This window comes from Odocoileus virginianus, chromosome 29 (assembly GCF_023699985.2).
Source record: "Odocoileus virginianus isolate 20LAN1187 ecotype Illinois chromosome 29, Ovbor_1.2, whole genome shotgun sequence".
NCBI classification, from domain to species: domain Eukaryota; kingdom Metazoa; phylum Chordata; class Mammalia; order Artiodactyla; family Cervidae; genus Odocoileus; species Odocoileus virginianus.
This window is the reverse complement of record NC_069702.1, coordinates 15527658-15547779: the sequence shown is the minus strand read 5'-3', so window position 1 is coordinate 15547779 and position 20122 is coordinate 15527658. Positions and strand designations below refer to the sequence as shown.

The 20122-nt window shown below is 38.8% G+C and overlaps 1 protein-coding gene across 9 annotated transcripts in view; it reads right to left on the bottom strand.

Annotated features, from left to right (window-relative positions):
* The window catches only part of MAPK10 (mitogen-activated protein kinase 10), a 589148-nt gene that overhangs the window by 133630 nt on the left and 435396 nt on the right, over positions 1 to 20122 (bottom strand). For all 9 annotated transcript variants that reach the window (XM_020902101.2, XM_020902102.2, XM_020902105.2 and 6 more), the window contains one exon: positions 3396 to 3565. In XM_020902101.2, coding sequence (XP_020757760.1) covers positions 3396 to 3565 — 170 coding nt within the window. The remainder of the gene's footprint in view (positions 1 to 3395; positions 3566 to 20122) is intronic.

The following is a 20122-nucleotide window of genomic DNA, read 5'->3' as shown; positions in this document are numbered from 1 at the left end:
CAACTTAGCTGCTCAAACAACATAAATTTATTATCTTACAGTTCTTCAGGTCAGAGGTCCTACATGAGTCTCGCAGGGATAAAGTCAGGGTGTCAGCAGGCTGAGTTCCTTTCTGGAGGTACTGTAGAACAACCCGTTTCCTTGCTCATTTGGGTATTGCTGGCGAATTTCAGTTCCTCGTGGTTGTATGACTGTGATCTCCATTGTCTTGCTAATTGGCAACTGAGGGCTATTTCCAGCTTCCAGAAGCTGCCCTACTCCTTGTCTCATGACACTTTTCCCCTGTCTTCAAAACCAGCAACAATAGGGCAAGCCCCTCTCATGTTTTGCATCTCTGTTCCCTTCTCTCTCCTTGCATCTCTCTTATCCATTCTATCTTCCATTTCCATTTTTAAGAATTCATGTGATTACAATGGTCCCACCTTGACATTCTAGGATAATCAATCCCCCCATTTTAAGGCCCTTCATCTTAAAGTTATTTGGCAAAAGTTCCTTCTGCCAAATAAGATACCATACCAAGAATTCTGGGGGTTATTTGAGGGACCATTATTCTGTTTACCACACCTTGAAATTGTTTTGTGTAATACAGAAGTTCACCTGCAGCCTTGTGTGTGTGTGTGTGCTCAGTCACTCAGTTGTGTCCAACTCTTCGTAACTTCATGGTGGCTCCTCTGCCCATGGGATTTTCCAGGCAAGAATACTGAGCCATTTGCTCATCCAGGAAACCTTCCTGACTCAGGGATCAAATGCACGTCTCTTATATCTCCTGCATTGGCAGGTGTTTCTTTACCACTGTGCCACCTTTGACATTTTGTGTCACAAAGATGTTGACCTGCAACCTTGCACCATAATAAATAAACATTAAAAATAAAAATTTACCTAGCTTTTAAAATATCTACACAATGAAGTTTTGACCCATTATTTTAAAATATTAAAATATTCCATCTTCAAATTGCAAAAACAGCTACTGATTGACATTGGCAAAGACTGAAATTCCCTGGGTGAATTTCAATAAAAACCTTGGTATATTTGATAAATGAAGTTTGCTGCTGCTAAGTCACTTCAGTCGTGTCCGACTCTGTGCGACCCCATAGACGGCAGCCCACCAGGCTCCCCCATCCCTGGGATTCTCCAGGCAAGAACACTGGAGTGGGTTGCCATTTCCTTCTCCAATGCATGAGAGTGAAAAGTGAAAGTGAAGTTGCTCAGTTGTGTCTGACTCTTAGTGACCCCATGGACCGCAGCCTACCAGGCTCCTCCATCCATGGGATTTTCCAGGCAAGAGTACTGGAGTGGGGTGCCATTGCCTTCTCCAAAATGAGGTTTAAGTGCTAGTAAATGATTTAGTAGTATACCAGCCAGGCACTTCTGTCATTTGCATTGACTAAGCATTGAGAGTGAGCTTAAAATGAGTTGTCAACATGAAGTGAACTATTAAAACTTATATCCACATGAAAATTGCACACAAATGTTTAAAGCAGCTTTACTTATAATTGCTAAAACAAAAGCAACCAAGATGTCTTAAGAGTAGGTGATTGGATAAATAAAGTATGGTACACCCAGACAATGGAATATTATTTACTGCTAAAAATAAATGAGATTTCAATCCATAAAAAGACATGAGAGAAACTTAAGTGCATATTACTAAGTGAAAGAAGAAAATCTGAATAGCCAACCCAATATTCGGTTGGATTCCAACTACACATTCTGAAAAAGGCAAACTATGAAAATAATAAAAGGATCAACTGTTGCCAGTGGTTGAGGATATAGAGAGAAATAAATAGGTGGAGTATATTGGATTGGCAGGGCAGTGGAAATACTCTATATGATACCATAAAAATGGATACATATCATTTTACGTTTATCCAAAGCCATAGCATGTATGACACCAAGAGTGAACCCTGCTGCAAACTATGGCTTTGGTGATTATGATGTGTGAGTGTAGGTTCATCAGTTGTCATAAATGTACCACTCTTGTGGAGGATGTTGATACAGGGGGATACTATGCATGTGTATGAGCTAGGGATTTATGGGAAATATCTGAATCATCCTCTTGATTTTGCTGTGAATCTAAAACCACTCTTAAAAAATAGTCTTAAAAAAACATTTCTTAAAAAGTGAAGTGAACCAAATTTTAGGATCATCTTATGAAATATGAAAAACATATATATATCAAATGAGAGGGGAAAAAGGATTTTTAAAACAAAATTGAGAGTTTCCTGGTGGCTCTATGGTAAAGAATCCTCCTGCCAATTCAGGAGACACAGTTTCAATCCCTGATTAAGGAAGATCCTACATGCTGTGGAGCATCTAAGCCTGTGTGCCACAAATATTGAGCCTATGCTCAAGAGCACGTGCTCCACAACAAAGACAAGCCACACAGTGAGAAGCCCGCACACCACTAATACAGAGTAGCCCCTACTCACTGCAAAGAGGGAAAAGCCTCTATAGCAACAAAGACACAGCACAGCCAAAGATAAATAGTAAAATAAATAAAATTATTTTTTTAAAAGTCTATTTTAAAATAATGTTTATTTCATCTTCATCTCATCTCTTAAAAGGGATATTTGTGTTTTGAAACAGATATCCCTAATATAGCTTTAATTCATACAACAAATAAATATACTGTTGTAAGTAAATATTTATAAATAAATATCAACATACATGTATACTTATAGTGCACGTCCTAAATTTTTACTTTATAGTTGTGAGCCACAAAATTGAAAATTACACTAAATATATCTGGATGCTAAATTACAAGTTAAAACTACAAAATAAAAATGCTTACCAATCTGGTATCATCACTTTTGTAAGTTTTATAACCAGCAAGTTACATCCTGATTTGTCCTCGTTTCAATTTGCCACTCAAAATGTCACAAAAAGAAACAGTTACCAAGGAGTCCAAAATCTTTCCATTTTGGAAATACTCAACAAACATTTTTTTAATACCTCTTTTCTAATAGGCAACTGAATTTTAAACATTAAACTTTAAAAGTCACTGAAACATTTGAGATCTCATTTATACTTCTTCAGAGTAGAGAACTTTATTTTCTGGTTATCTGAACACATATTTCCTCATTTCTTGCTGATAAAACATCCAAATAAGATTTTTGAAATGCTTTAGCAAAACCTCTGGTTTTCTTGGTTCCTCTATGGTTGTTGTGTAATGGATTTTTTTTTTAAACTAGGAAAAAGCTAGTCACAAGCAAAGATGTACATATTGTTAACCAATTGGTCAATGAATTTCTAATAATGTTCATAAATTTATTTTTCTTTGGTAGAATGGATATTTCCCATCTCAAGTCATATTGTATATTTGTATACATATGTTTGTGGCTAGTCAACATATACAGCTTATTCCCTTTAAAAATAGAAGTTAAATCCATCCTACTTACCAGACTATTCCCTGAGCCCCAGAGCCAATAGGCTTTAGATTCTGGTAGCGTTTGAGAACCGTGAACGTTGAGTCTCCCACTTCCACGCTATAGAACTGGTTGTCAACTTTGCTTTTGCTCATGTTGTAATGTTTGGCAATATATGACACATCCACTTGTTTATCGAATCCCTGTGGAAAAGAACAACAAAAACATGAAACAAGTGAACAGCCAGAATGGCAATGAGCTGCAGAGAAGCCTGTTCTTTCAATGATTACTAATACTTTGTCATCTGTGATCATTATATAAACCTGCATTTCACACAGGAAAAAATATCTATTAGCCCATACATGATAACCTAGAGTAAAAGAGCTTAGAAATGTGCAAAGAAAAATTTGTTTTCAATATTAAAACTATTTATGATAATATTCTTAGATCTGCATCATCTTTTCTGAAATGTTTCGCTGAGACCATTTATTTATGCAGCAAACACCTACCAAACATATACTGGCCCTAGAAACCATGTTAGATATTAATACTTCAAAGATGATCCCTGATCATCTGTTGTAACAGCCATATGAAGAAGAATAAAAGAATGTATTTAGGTCTTCCCTAGTGGTCCAGTGGCTAAGACTGGTTCAATCCCTGGTCAGGGAACTGCTCTCAGATGCTGCAACAAACAGTTGGCATGCTGCAAGTAAAGATCTCACATGTCACAACTAAGACCTTGCACAGCCAAATAAATAAACTAAATTTTTAGAAAAAGAGCAATGAGGGCTAATTTGCCTTTAAAAAAAAAAAAGGTTGTATCTACATCCTTTTCTCAGAAAGAAATGAGATACAAAATAATGCATAATTTTAATTTGGAAAATTTGAATTAAATAGTGTTGATTTCTTTTGCTCTCAATAATACCAAAAGTGCTACTATCCTGCATTGAAAGATTTTAGTCACTAACACTGTTCTAATAATACCACATGACAGCGTTTTTATTCATTTCAAGCTTAGATTTTAAGTATCTCAATTGCTATATCTTTCATTTATCATTAAGAGAAATTTTATTAATTATATTTAGCAATTGAAGAAATTGCTATTTTGAATCATGATTTATGAATATAAAATGTAAATATCCATTATCCATGATCATTGTTTACGCATAAATGATCTTACATTGCTTTCTAGGACATTAAGTAGTTTGGAATCTGTAGTGAGAAGGGACATTACAGAATATTATCCAGCCTTTTCCTTGAGGCACACATTGGTGGATGCCTACCCAAAAAGTCATTCATTTCCTTTTTGCTGATGTCATTCAGGTTTTGAGCACACAGACATTCCTTGGGTTCCTTCCAAGTTGCAGCACTTGACAATTGAACAGTCTAAACCAGTGGTTCTCTTTAGAGGTGGTGCCAACCCTTAGCAGGCATTTGGGAGACCTGTGGGCATGTTTTAGTTGCCACAATAATAGTTGATGTGGCTTATCAACCAGTGCTAGCGGTCTATGAGTGGGACATTCCCCACTCATAATGAATGGGACATTCCCGCACAGTGAATAATTTTCTATGTACCTTACCATTTTTGAGCATGCCAAAGTTTTAACTAGCAAAAAATAAAACAAAACTGGCTTTAATGTTCTGAGCCAGAATCTAAACTAAATGTCTTTGTATGGTTTTAACATACACTGAGCTCAGAAAATCTAATTCTCACATAATATGAAAGAAAAGTTAAACCTTGTCAGGCTCTGAAGTTCTAGTTGATAATGAAACCATTTCCCTAGACATTTAAAAAATATTTTTAAATTGGAGGATAAAAAATAAATAAATAAATAAATTGGAGGATAATTGCTTTACAATATTGTGTTGACCTCCACCATACATCAACATGAATCATCCATAAGTATCCATATGTCCCCTCCTTTGGCACCTCTCCCCCACTCCTGCCCCATCCCTCTCCTCTCAATTGTCACAGAGCCCTGGGTTGTACAAAACTTCCCACCAGTTATCTATTTTCCATATGGTAGTGTATATATGTCAATGCTACTCTGTTGATCTGTCCCACCCTCTCCTTCCCCCGCTGGGTCTAAAATCTGTTCTCTATGTCTGTGTCTCTATTCCTGCCTTGTAAATAGGTTCATCAGTGTCATTTTTCTAGACTCCATATATATGTCTTAATATACCAAATTTGTTTTTCTCTTTCTGACTTTCTTCACTCTGTTTAACAGGCTCTAGATTCATCCATCTCACTAGAACTGACTCAAATGCATTCCTTTTTGTGGCTGAGTAATATTCCATTGCATATATCCTTAGACATTTTTGGCATTTCATTTCTAACTAAAAAACTGAAATGGAAATACAAACTAATTTGCCCTGGTATGCTCTTGGAAGAGGGGCAAGCAGCATCAATGATGTAAATGAGGAGAATACAATGGGGACTGTGTGGACATGGTGGCAAAATCTACGAATCTAGTGCAAGAATTTTAAGACCGCAGACAGACTTGAGACCAGAATACTCGTGACAGTTACAGTCTATGATTGGGACGCATATGCTAGCAACAATCCAGTACCAATGCACACAGACAACAAAGAACAGAGTGGACTATATTAGGAATCTAGGTTGTTTGGACAGAGACTGAAAATTCAAGTCATTTACAAATATAGTGATGAGAGATTTGAAATTCAGGAGACAGTCTATGAAGCACAGAACAGAAAATTAAACAAGACTATTAAGAATCAGGGCATCGTAAGCCCATTCAGGGGAGACAAAACGGAGTTTATAATTTAGACAATGGGTGTGGACAATAGCAGAAACAAGGACATTATAACAATCCTTTATTTCAACAACAGTATCAGGAACTGTTCTCCACATCTATAACCCATTTCTACTCTAGATTTTTTTTTTACATATTGGTAAAGTAACCCTAATAAAGTCATTTTTCCTCTCAACTAGGAAAGGTTAAATAAATCATAGTTAGACTAACAAATAAATTTCATCTGTCATGGTTGTACACGCATGCTACATCATTTCAGTCACGTCAACTCTTTGTGACCCTATGCACCATATCCCGCCAGGTTTCTCTGTCCATGGGACTCTCCAGGCAAGAATACTGGAGTGGATTGCCATTCCCTCCTCCACGGGATCTTCCCGATCTAGGGATCAAACCCACCTCTCTTATGTCTCCTGTATTGGCAGGCGGATTCTTTATCGCTGAGCCACAGGGGAAGCACCCCCCACCAAAGTTAATTTGGGAAGAAATGCCTGACTTGCCATTTGCCATGTTCTGACTCTTCTTTACATTCTTTACTATTCTATTTCTGATCACCCACAAAATTCCTAGCACACACTAGTCTCATCAAACCTAAGTAATCTATTTTCTTTCCCCCCCACATATTCTCTTCACCTCTGGAATGTCACTTATTCCAACTGCACTCCATGTGTTTAGTGATCCTATGTAATGACCCTTTCGTTCCAGACCTCTGACACTGGAGACAGAACAAAAGGATAAGGTCCCCGTCTAGATGGAGACAAAGAAGCAGGGAGTTAAAATATGGATGATGTCAGTTAGAGCAGAATAAAGAAAAGATGCTGGGAGCAAACAGAGTAGCGATTAATTGGCTACCTACATTCATTATCATTAATTCATTCAACTACTACGTATAAAACAACCAGAGATGACAAGCCATGGTTTAAAATTGGTTATGTTGAAACGAAGATCTGATTTGTGTTTTGTCTGGCTAACCTTATGCCCAGTCCTCCCCCTCTAACTGGTTCTCAGATGTGAATGTGCGTCTGGACCACCTGGGGAGCTTGATCAAATACAAATCACTGACATAACCCCTCAGAGATTTGAATTCAGGCCATCAGGATACATTCTGAGAGTCAGGAGATTAGTAGGCAGTCCAAGTGGTTCTGATTTGAGGATCTGACTTTGAGAAAGGCAGCATTAGAACATCATTCTCACAGTGTGCCCCTTGGAGCACCCACATTGGCATCACCTGCAGACTTGTTTAAAACTACGACTGCCTCACTCTCACCCCAATCCTATTGAATCCGGAACTCTGGGGTCCAACATCTTACTTTAATAAGCCCTTTAAGTGTTCTGATGGATATTGAGAATCACACCCTGGAGTGAAGGACTGCCTGAAGCCTCTGAAACAGATCATACAGCTCTGCCTGAGATATTGGCAAAGTGAAACACTTATTACACAGCAGAAATAATATTTCTGCATCTACATCAGGGAACACACTCTGTGTCTTTACATATTACCAAATTCCATTGTCCATGGCAAACTCAAACTGGCAACCAGAAGGCCTAGTTAGGACAAGGATTTATCCTGTATCTCAGATTCAAGTATTTGAAAGAGACCCACTGCTCCACACTCAAGGACTAACAAAGTCTTGGTACTCAGACAGGTCACCAGCTGGCCAAGTACTATGTAATGAAGTATATTATTTCATCCTAGCAATAGACCCACCTGAGAAGTACTCTGTAATTTTTCCCAGTGCATGCCTGGAGCAGGACTTTTCACATAAAGGGGAAGCTAGAAATAGACTTGGTAGTTTGGCAAAATGTTTAAAACAATCACAGAGCTTAGACTAAGAGCAAAATTTTAGCTACAAAAGAATTCCTTGTCAAAAAGAAAAAAATAAAAGCTACTCAAATGAAATATCTAATGCTCTGACACATTTTCTAAAATAAAAATTACTCAGTGATCTTTTTTATCCATTTCAGAGAATATAATTTCTTACAATAAAATTGAAAATCATCATTGTGAAGTTTGTGAATTCACACACACACACACACACACACACACACTTTCCTTCCTTAATTTCCATGCAGTCTCTCTTGTCATGACTATAAAGGTCAAATACAAACTCTTCTCTAAAAATGTGCCTATGACAATATGCTGTTAAGCACACTATAGAATATATGATCAGTGATGAAGAGATTTTTCACCAGTTGCATATTTTAATATATTCTTGGTTCATATCCCAGAACTGATGATTTGAACCCAAGAAGGGAAGAACCAAAAATTCATATTAAAAAGGCATGAATGTGTGTTCAGTCATATTTGACTCTTTGTGACCCCATGGACTGTAGCCCACCAGGCTCCTCTGTCCATGGGATTTCTCAGGCAAGAATACTGGAGTGGATTGCCATTTCCTACTCCAGGGGATCTTCCTGAGCCAGTGATAGCACCCACATCTCCTGAGTCTCCTGCATTGGCAGGCAGATTCTTTAGCACTGCACCACCCAGAAAGCCCATTGGAAAGGTATGACTTTAGTTTAAGGCAGATAGGTTAAGGCAGAGATTCTGATGTTTTAATATAGATCAGAACTTCCTGAGGCACCTATAAAACAGATTGCTGAGCCCCACTGAAAAGTTTCTGATTCAGTGGGACTAAGACAAGACCAAGAGTTTGTATTTCTAACAGCCTTCACAAACTTCAAGACCACTATTTCGAAGAACAGTAGATGTAAGAGATCTCACCACTCAAAAAGGGCTAGTTGGAGTGGCCAAAACACAGAGAAATGCAGATTAAACCAAGTGAACAAAGGATGTGGAAGTTAAAAATAATGCCAAGATGACTTTCCTTGGTACCAGCACCCCTATAACAGGCCCAGATGTTGTATTCCCTAGGACATGTTCTCCTACCTCACAGCTGCAATATAGTGCCCAGTCAACTTTACCTCATTTATCTCATGGAAATAAACATTCCATGACATATTTATATTAAATTTATATAAAACATGGGGGGAATGTATGAAATTCACAAGTATTCATAAATGCTCATCAAAATGAAAAGTCTCCAGAGAAGAAGCTGTTGATGAAATTTATTATAAATAAGAAATATTACATTAAAAATGATAAACATCACAGTGGTAACATTTGGAGATCAATATGGCTCAAAATAACTACAGGTTTAGAAGAGTCTATTCTATTATTGACTCAAATTATTTTTAAAAGTATTTAACTCATTCTTCCACCAAATACTAATCTTATATTTAAATGACTTGACAATTTACTTGATACAGACATAATAGAATTTTCTTTAAAAAATTCAAAATAAACTCATTTCCTCCCTGTCCCCCATCTGCCAAAAAAAAAATGATCAAATTGCCAACATCCGCTGGATCATCAAAAAAGCAAGAATTTCAGAAAAACATCTATTTCTGCTTTATTGACTATGCCAAAGTCTTTGACCGTGTGGATCACAATAAACTGTGGAAGATTCTGAAGGAAATGGGAATACCAGATCACCTGACCTGCCTCTTGAGAAACCTGTATGCAGGTCAGGAAGCAACAGCTAGAACTGGACATAGAACAGACTGGTTTCAAATAAGAAAAGGAGTAAGTCAAGGCTGTATATTGTCACCCTGCTTATTTAACTTACATGCAGAGTAAATCATGAGAAATGCTGGGCTGGAGGAAGCACAAGCTGGAATCAAGATTGCTAGGGGAAATACCAGTAACCTCAGATAGGCAGATGATACCATCCTTATGGCAGAAAGTGAAGAACTAAAGAGTCTCCTGACGAAAGTGAAAGAGGAGAGTGAAAAAGTTGGCTTAAAGCTCAACATTCAGAAAACTAAGATCATGGCATCCGGTCCCATCACTTCATGGCAAATAGATGGGGAAACAGTGGAAACAGTGACAGACTTTATTTTGGGGGGCTCCAAAATCACTGCAGATGGTGACTGCAGCCATGAAATTAAAAGACGCTTACTCCTTGGAAGGAAAGTTATGACCAACCTAGACAGCATGTTAAAAAGCAGACATCACTTTGCCAACAAAGGTCCATCTAATCAAGGCTATGGTTTTTCCAGTAGTCACGTATAGATGTGAGAGTTGGACTATAAAGAAAGCTGAGCACCAAAGAATTGATGCCTTTGAAGTGTGGTGTTGGAGAAGACTCTTGAGAGTCCCTTGGGCTGCAAGAAGATCCAACCAGTCCATCCTGAAGGAGATCAGTCCTGGGTGTTCATTGGAAGGACTGATGTTAAAGCTGAAACTCCAATATTTTGGCCACCTGATGCGAAGAGCTGACTCATTTGAAAAGACCCTGATGCTGTGAAAGATTGAGGGCAGGAGGAGAAGGGGACGACAGAGGATGAGATGGTTGGAAGGCATCACCTAATTCAATGGACATGGGTTTGGGTAGACTCTGGCAGTTGGTGATGAATAGGGAGGCCTGGTGTGCTGCAGTTCATGGGGTCGCAAAGACTCAGACACGACTGAGCGAATGAACTGAACTGAACTGAAATGAAGACTTTACTGTTGCTAGCAGTTTGGTAGGCAGAAAGGAAATCTGAAAAGAACCTGTTCTGTGAAAAGACTGCATATTACAGAGACCAATAAAAAAAAAAGAGGCCTTGTTTCATGATTGCCCATCATCAGTTCAGTGGCTAGCACATTGCTTCAGAGTTTGCAAAGAAAAATGTTCCATGTTACTGATCCTATCTTGCAAATGTCCAAAGCCTTGGTTGCATTTTTCTCAAATTTAGTAACCTGTATGCCATCCCCTCCCCATTTTCATTTGTGCATGGCTGGCCAATGTTACTGCCAGGCAGTTCCTTAACAGGAAGCATTAAGGTTTAAGAATTTTTAAATGTAAAGTTTCTTTAGTTTCTCTTGAATGATATAACTGAAAAGATCATCAGGCCTGGATTAGTTCTGCACTTAATATCTATAATACCAAGCAATTTTCTTCTTTCATTCATTTATTATTTATATTCTGTGTGGTTTCAAAAAGGATTTGTACAGTTCACCATAAAAGGTATAGAAACAATAAAACCATGAAATCCGGGTTTAAGAACAAATGTCAAATAAAGCAGGCTGAGAGATGACAATTTACCAGAAGACTTAAGTTACAAATGCCTACTGTCTGGAACACGAAAGTTAGTGTCATGCTTACAGCAAGCCAAAGAAAAGCATGACAACAACAAAACCAGTGAGTGGCAAGTTTTGATTTGCTAATTTCATGAAGTATATCATACAATAGTTCATAGGAAAAGCAAAATTTCTCCAGCACTCAACCCTAAGGGAAAAAAATATTCAACAGTTCTTTATATAAACCTGGAATCAACAAATAGGCAGTAGATACAGCATTTTTCATCAAAGACATAGAACTCTGCTTCATACAGGTCGTATGATATCAGTTCTCAATAAGGCAGGGGGAGAAAGATGAACCAGCATTAATCACTTGCCAAGTAAAGGTGAACTTCATATTCCATTAAATACTATATTCAACACTAACAACAGGAAGGGGAAGTGGCATTAGAGTTGTTAATTGGCTCAAAGTCTTATAACTATTAATTATTAATAGCTGTACCAATTAATATGAATTGAAGTTTGTGCAACTCCAAAACATGCGCTTTTCTTTTACTAAACTATTCATTTGTTCAGCTAAAATAACTTAGAATGGTGATGTCATTTTCTTATGAAAAACTGAGCTGTAGGAATAGAGCTTAAGAGAGATGAATGAGTAACACATTCTACTCTTTCACTGATCGATTGTCTCAGTCTGGAGTTTGAAGTTCATTGAACAGTTCAGGATTGAAGTAGACAGTCTTGTGTTGGTGATGGAAATCTGGATTTTCAGAGATGCTCAGAAAATGTATTTGTTAAATGCTTGAAGTGAAAGTGAAAGTTGCTCAACCACATACGAATCTTTGCGACCCCATGGACTATACAGTCCATGGAATTCTCCAGGCCAAAATATTGGAGTGGGTAGCCTTTCCCTTCTCCAGGGGATCTTCCCAACCCGGGGATCAAACCCAGGTCTCCTACATTGCAGGCAGATTCTTTACCTGCTGAGCCACAAGGGAAGCCCAAGAATCCTGGAGTGGGTGTTAAATGCTTACTGAGCACCTACCATGTGGCAGGCACTATTGAAGATGCTCTGGATGTGATGTTGATCTAGCTCAACAGGATAGCCAAGATGAATTCACTACAAAACACATCTTCAGAAAATGAACTGGTCAATCTGTTGGATAGTATTTTAACATTGATATTTGAATACTGAAATTGAGTGAAGTCACTCAGTTGTGTTTGACTCTTTGCGACCGTGTGGACCGTAGCCCACCAGGCTCCTCCATCCATGGGATTCTCCAGGCAAGAATACTGGAGTGGGTTGCCATTTCCTTCTCCAGGGGATCTTCCCGACCCAGGGATCAAACCTGGGTTTCTTGCATTAGAGGCAGATGCTTTAACCTCTGAGCCACCAGGGAAGCCCTGAAAACTATCTGCCAAAAGTGATGATTCTGCTTTTGACACAGTGATAATGAGCTCTTCAGTCTTGTAGTTATGACCAATATATTGAATTGCTCATGATGTCCCTCCATGATTGAAATATAAAGTCAGCAGGAACAATGCCTGCTACTCTGTTTGTTATGCCAGGAAGGCCTGTGTTGAATCCATTTAAAATCTGAATCACATAGTCTACATATGAGTTTTAAAGGAGAGATTTGAGACAATCTTTAATGACATTAAGGATGATTAAGGTTGCTGAAAAAGTAATTGGTGATTTCAGACCATGAATTTTAAATCATTAAAACTAGGCTCAAAAACCTCTTTATTAGTCAAAATAGGAACCACTACAATCAACATATTTCTGCCAACAAGAAATACGTTTGCTTATTCCTGTAGCATAAAAATCCTTGCTTTGGGATTCAACGAACTCTTAGAAAGCATTTGCTGCATCCTGCTGGTTATGGAGGCATTTTCCCTGCAAAAAGTTCTCAAGATGCTTGAAGAAGTGGTAGTCAGTTGGCAAGAGGTCAGGTGAATATGGTGGATGAGGCAAAACTTCAAAGCCCAATTCAATCAACTTTTGAAGCATTGGTGTGTGACATGCGGTCGGGCATTGTTGTGGAGAAAAATCAGGCATTTTCTGTTGACCAATGCCAGCTGCAAGAGTTGCAGTTTTTGGTGCATCTCATTAATTTGCTGAGCATACTTCAAAGATGTAGTGGCTTCATCGAGATTCAGAAAGCTGTAGTGGATTGGACAGACAACAGACCACCAAACAGTGACGGTGACCTTTTTTCAGGGGGTGCAAGTTTGGCTTTGGGAAGTGCTTTAGAGATTCTTCTTGGTCCAATCACTGAACTGGTCATTGCCAGTTGTCATGTAAAATCCACTTTTAGTGGCATGTCACAATCTGATCAAGAAACAGTTCATTGCTTTTGCATAGGATAAGAAAAGATGACACTTCAAGAGAACAATTTTTTGATTTTCAGTCAGCAATGATTGAAGACAGGAGGAGAAGGGGATGACAGATAATGAGAGGGTTGGATGACTCTTTGGATATGAATTTGAACAAAATCTCTGGGAGGTGGTGAAGGACAGGGAAGCCTGGAGTGCTGCAGTCCATGGCACCACAAAAACTCAGACACAACTTAGCGACTGAGCAACAACATGAGGCCCCCACTTATTGAGGTTTTACACCTTTTCAATTTGCTTCAAATGCTGAATGACCAGTCAACAGTGAGTTCTTCAGCAACTTCTTGTGGAATTGTAAGAGGATCAGATTCAATGATCCTCTCAGTTGGTTGCTGTCACCTTCCGATGGCCAGCCAATGCACTCCTCATCTTCAAGGTGTTCATCTCTTTTGCAAAACTTCTTGAAGTCCCACTGCACTGTACTTTCATTAGCAGTTCCTGGGCCAAATGCGTTATGGATGTTGCAAGTTGGCTTTGCTGCTTTATAACCCATTTTGAATTCGAACAAGAAAATCACTTGAATTTGCTTTTGTCCTAACATCATTCCCCTAGTTAAAAATAAATATAACATAAACAGCAAGTAATAAGTCATTAGCAAAAAACAAAAAACAAAACAAAGTGAAAAATGCACATTAAAATGATGTACAGCATAACATTTATTTAAGAATGTATTCCAGTATCTAACAGCAAAGTTCAACAGTGTAAAAACAGAATTATTTTTGCATCAACCTAAATAGATTTTGTTCTTTCCTGAACATATTTTCCCCATTCAACTTCTTGAAGTGTTTCCACTTTAAGAGGAAAACTGCAGTATGAAATCTTTATCACTTTTATGCTGGTTGGCCCAGAGACTCTTACTCTGTGGAATCAATGGCTTGTTGTCAGTAATGCAGTAAAAACTCTTAAGACATAAATTTTGTTTAATTACTATTTTCACTTAAGTGAGAAACCATATAACAGTAATCAATAACAGGATAGGCATGGCCACTGCCTGCCTGTTCTTTGTATATAAAGGAAGATAACTAATACTGCTTGAATACCTACTAAGTACTATGCTTATATTAGAACCAGATGCTGTGTAGAATGTGTAATAAATCAGCACAAAACACACACAAAAGACTTAAGTATTTTCATTTTGCACTTGAGAAATCCTAGATTGAGTACTTCAGCAAAGGGTAACAGTACAACTTTTATCTAAGAATCATTACCATGAGGCCTTAGGCAAGCTTTTAACAATCTTAGTCTTAGTCCTTTTATATGGAATGCCAGCAACACATGCATATCTTGGAAATAGTGTGAGTTTCATTTCAGTTCACCATAATGGGAAAATAAAAAAAGAGTCACATGGATTTTCTGGCTTCCCAGTGCATATAAAAGTGTTTATACTATACTGTAGTCTCTTAAGTGTGCGATATATTGTGTCTGAAACTAAATATCTCAATTGTAAAATATTTTAGTGCTAAAAAAGTGCTAACTCCAATGAGTGTGAAGTGAATCATAGTCTTTTAGCTGGTGGAAGCTCTTGCCTTGACATTGATGACTGCTAACTGATCAGGGTGGTGGCTGCTGAAAATTGAGGGGCTGTGAAAATTTCTCAAAGTAAGACAACAATGAAGTTTGCCACATCAACTGACTTCCTTTCACAAATGATTTATTCATAACATGCAAACCAGTTTCATAACATTTAACCCACAGTAAAACTTCTTTCAGAATTGGAGTCAGTCCTCTCAAACATTGCCGCTACCTTATCAACTGTGTTTACACTTCAGTTCAGTCACTCAATCATGTCCACCTCTTTGCGACCCCACGGACTGTAGCACACCAGGCTTCCTTGTCCATCACCAACTCCCAAAGCTTGCTCAAACTCATGTCCATCAACTCAGTGATGCCATCCAACCATCTCATCTTCTGTCATCCCCTTCTCGTCCTGCCTTCAATCTTTCCCAGCATTAGGGTTTTTTCCAAGGAGTCAGTTCTTCACATCAGATGGCCAAAGTATTGGATTTTAACCTTCAGCATCAGTCCTTCCAATGAATATTCAGGAATGATTTCCTTTTGGATTGACTGGTTAGGTCTTCTTATAGTCCAAGGGACAACACCACAGTTCAAAAGCATCAATTCTTTGACACTCATCTTTCATTATAATCCAACTCTCACATCCATACATGACTACTTGAGAAACCATAGCTTTGACTAGACAAACCTTTGTCGGCAGTAATGTTTTTGCTTTTTAATATGCTGTCTAGGTTGGTCATAGCTTTTCTTCCATGGAGCAAGCGTCTTTTAATTTCATGGCCACAGTCACTATCTGCAGTGATTTTGGAGCCCCCCAAAATAAAGTCTGCCACTGTTTCCATTGTTTCCCCATCTATTTGCCATGAAGCGATGGGACCAGAGGCCATGATCTTAGTTTTCTGAATGTTGAGTTTTAAGCCAACTTTTTCACTCTCCTCTTTCATTTTCATTAAGAGGCTCTTTAGTTCTCTGCTTTCTGCAATAAGGGTGGTGTCATCTACATATCTGAGGTTATTGATATTTTTCCCAGCAATCTTGATTACAGCTTGTGCCTGTCATTTCGCATGATATATTCTGCATATAATTTAAATAAGCAGAGTGACAATATACAACCTCGACATACTCCTTTTCCTATTTGGAACCAGTCTGTTGTTCCACGTCCAGTTCTAACTGTTGCTTCCTGACCTGCATACAGATTTCTCAGGAGGCAGGTCAGGTGGTCCAGTATTCCTATCACCTGAAGAATTTTCCACACTTGCTGTGATCCACACAGTCAAATACTTTGGTATAGTCAATAAAGCAGAAGTAGATGTTTTTCTGAAACTCTCTTGCTTTTTCTATGATTCAGTGGATGTTGGCAATTTGATCTCTGGTTCCTGTGCCTTTTGTAAATCCAGCTTGAACATCTGGAAGTTCACGGTTCACATACTATTGAAGTCTGACTTGGAGAATTTTGAGCATTACTTCGCTACCACGTGAGATGAATGCAATTGTGCGGTAGTCTAAGCATTCTTTGGCATTGCCTTTCTTTGGGATTGGAATGAAAACTGACCTTTTCCAGTCCTGTGGCCACTGCTGAGTTTTCCACATTTGCTGGCATATTGAGTGCAGCACTTTCACAGCATCATCTTTGAGGATTTGAAATAGCTCAACTGGAATTCTATCACCTCCACTAGCTTTGTTCGTCGTGATGCTTCCTAAGGCCCACTTGACTTTGCATTCTAGGATGTCTGGCACTAGTCCAGTGAGCACACCATCGTGGTTATCTGGGTCATGAAGATCTTTTTTGTATAGTTCTTCTATGTATTCTTGCTACCTCTTCTTAATATCTTCCGCTTCTGTTAGGTCCATACCATTTCTGTCCTTTATTGTGCCCATCTTTGCATGAAAGTGACTCCCTTGGTATCAGTGATTTTCTTGAAGAGATCTCTAATCTTTCCCATTGTATTGTTTTCCTCTACTTCTTTCCATTGGTCACTGAGGAAGGCTTTCTCACCTCTCCTTGCTATTCTTTGGAACTCTGCATTCAAATGGCTATATCTTTCCTTTTCTCCTTTGCCTTTCATTTCTTTTCTTTTATCAGCTATTTGTAAGGCCTCCTCAGACAACCATCTTTCCTTTTTGCATTTCTTTTTCCTGGGGATGGTCTTGATCCATGTCTCCTGTACAATGTCACGAACCTCCACCCATAGTTCTTCAGGCATTCTGTCTATCAGATCTAATATCTTGAATCTATTTGTCACTCTACTATATAACATAAGGGACTTGATTTAGGTCATACCTGAATGGCCTAGTGGTTTTCCCCACTTTCTTCAATTTAAGTCTGAATTTGACAATAAGGAGTTCATGATCTGAGCCACAGTCAGCTCCCAGTCTTGTTTTTGCTGACTATATAGAGTTTCTCCACCTTTGGCTGCAAAGAATATAATCAATCTGATTTTGGTATTGACCATCTGGTGATGTCCATGTATAGTCTTCTCATGCATTGTTGGAAGAGGGTGTTTGCTATGACCAGTGTGTTCTCTTGGCAAAACTCTATTAGCCTTTGTCCTGCTTCATTTTGTACTCCAAAGCCAAATTTTTCTGTTACTCCAGATGTTTCTTGACTTCCCACCATTGCATTCCAGTCCCCTATAATGAAAAGGAAACCTTTTTTGGGTGTTAGTTCTAGAAGATCTTATAGGTCTTCATAGAACCATTCAATTTCAGCTTCTTCAGCATTACTGGTTGGGGCATAGACTTGTATTACTGTGATACTGAAATGTAAACTATTTTTACATTATATTCTAAATCCTTTGTTGCCATTTCAACATTCTTCAAAGAAAATCACCAGGAATAGCTGCCTTCTCAAGAAACTACTTTTTTGCTCATCCCTAAGAAGCAATTCCTCATCTGTTAAAGTTTTATCATGAGATGGTAGCAATTCAGTCACATCTTCAGGCTTCACTTCTAATTCTAGTTCTCCTGCTTTTCCACCACATCTGCAGTTCCTCCCTCCATGGAAGTCTCAAACCCTTCAAAGTTATCCAGAAGGGTTAAAATCAACTTCCTCTAAACTCCTGTTTAATTGATAGTCTGACCTTGTCCCAAGAATCACAAATATTCTTAATGACAACTAGAATAGTGAATCCTTTCCAGAAGGTTTTCAATCTACTTTTCCCAGATCCATCAGAAAAATCACTGTTTATGGCAGCTCTGTCCTTTCAAAATGTCTTAAATAATAAGACTTGAAACTGGAAATCATTCCTTGGTCCATGACCTCCATAATGGATGCTGTGCTAGCTGGCATGAAAACAACATTAATCTCACTGTACATCTCCATCAGAGCTCTTAGGTGACCAGATGCATTGTCAATGAGCAGTAATATGTCAAAAGGAATCTTTTTTTGAGCAGTAGGTCTCAACAGTGGGCTTAAATTATTTAGTAAACCATATCATGAATAGACGTGCTGCCATCTAGGCTTTGTTTTTCCATTTAGAGAGCACAAGCAGAATAGATTTAGCATCATTCTTAAGGGCCCTTGGGGGCTTCTCTGGAAGCTCAGATGGTAAAGCGTCTGCGTACAATGCAGGAAACCTGGGTTTGATCCCTGGGTCAGGAAGATCCCCTGGAGAAGGAAATGGCAACCCACTCTAGTATTCATGCCTGGAAAATCCCATGGACCGAGGAGCCTGGGGAGCTACAGTCCATGGGGTCACAAAAAGTCAGACACAACTGAGTGACACCACTTCACCTTCACTTAAGGGCCCTAGGATTTCCAGAATGGTAAACAAGCATTGGTTTCAACTTAGAGTCACTGGGTATATTAACCCCTAACAAGAAAGTCAGGCTGTCCTTTGAAGCTTTGAAGTCAGGCATTGACTTCTTCTCTACAGCTATGAAAGTCCTAAATGGAATCCTCTTCTAATAGAAGGCTGCTTTGACAATGCTGAAAATCTGTTGCTCAGTGTCACTGCATTCATTAATCATCTTAGTTACATCATCTGGATAACTTTCTGCAGCTTCTACATCACACTTGCTACTTCACCTTGCACTTTTATGTTAAGATCATGGCATCTTTTCTTAAATCTCATGAACCTACCTCTGCTAGTATCAAACTATTTAACTTATATAGAGTACATCATGCGAAATGCCGAGCTAGATGAAGCAGAAGCTGGAAGCAGGATTGCTGGGAGAAATATCAATAACTTCAGATATGCAGATGATACCATCCTTATGGCAGAAAGCAAAGAAGAACTAAAAAGCCTCTTGATGAAAGTGACAGAGGAGAGTGAAAAAGTTGGCTTAAAGCTCAACATTCAGAAAACTAAAATCATGGCATCTGGCCCCATCACTTCATGGCAAATAGATGGGGAAACAGTGGCAGACTTTATTTTTGGGGGTTCCAAAATCACTGTAGATGGTGACTGTGGCCATGAAATTAAAAGACGTTTGCTCTTTGGAAGAAAAGCTATGACCAACCTAGACAGCATATTAAAAAACAGAGACAGGGGGAGGAGGCAAGATGGCGGAGGAATTGGACGGGGAGACCACTTTCTCCCCTACAAATTCATCGAAAGAACATTTGAACACTGAGCAAATTTCACAGAACAACTTCTGATCGCTAGCAGAGGACATCAGGTGCCCAGAAAAGCAGCCCATTGTCTTCGAAGGGAGGTAGGACAAAATATAAAAGATAAAAAGGGAGTCAAAAGAGCTACGGATGGAGACCCGTCCCGGGAAGGGAGTCTTAATAGAGGAAGTTTCCAATCACCAGGAAACCCTTGCACTGGTGGGACTGGGGGAAGTTTTCGGCAATCTAACTGGGAGGAAAAATTAAACAACAAGGCCCACAGATTACGTGCCTAAAAGCAACTCCCAGCAGAAAAGTACCCCAGATGCCCGTACCCGCCAGCAGCAAGCGGGGGCGGAACGGAGAGGAGCGGGCAGCATTGCTTAGGATAAGGACCAGCCCGAAGACCCTGAGAGCAATCGGAGGGAACTTTTTTAAACTGTGGGATAGCAAGGGACAAAAT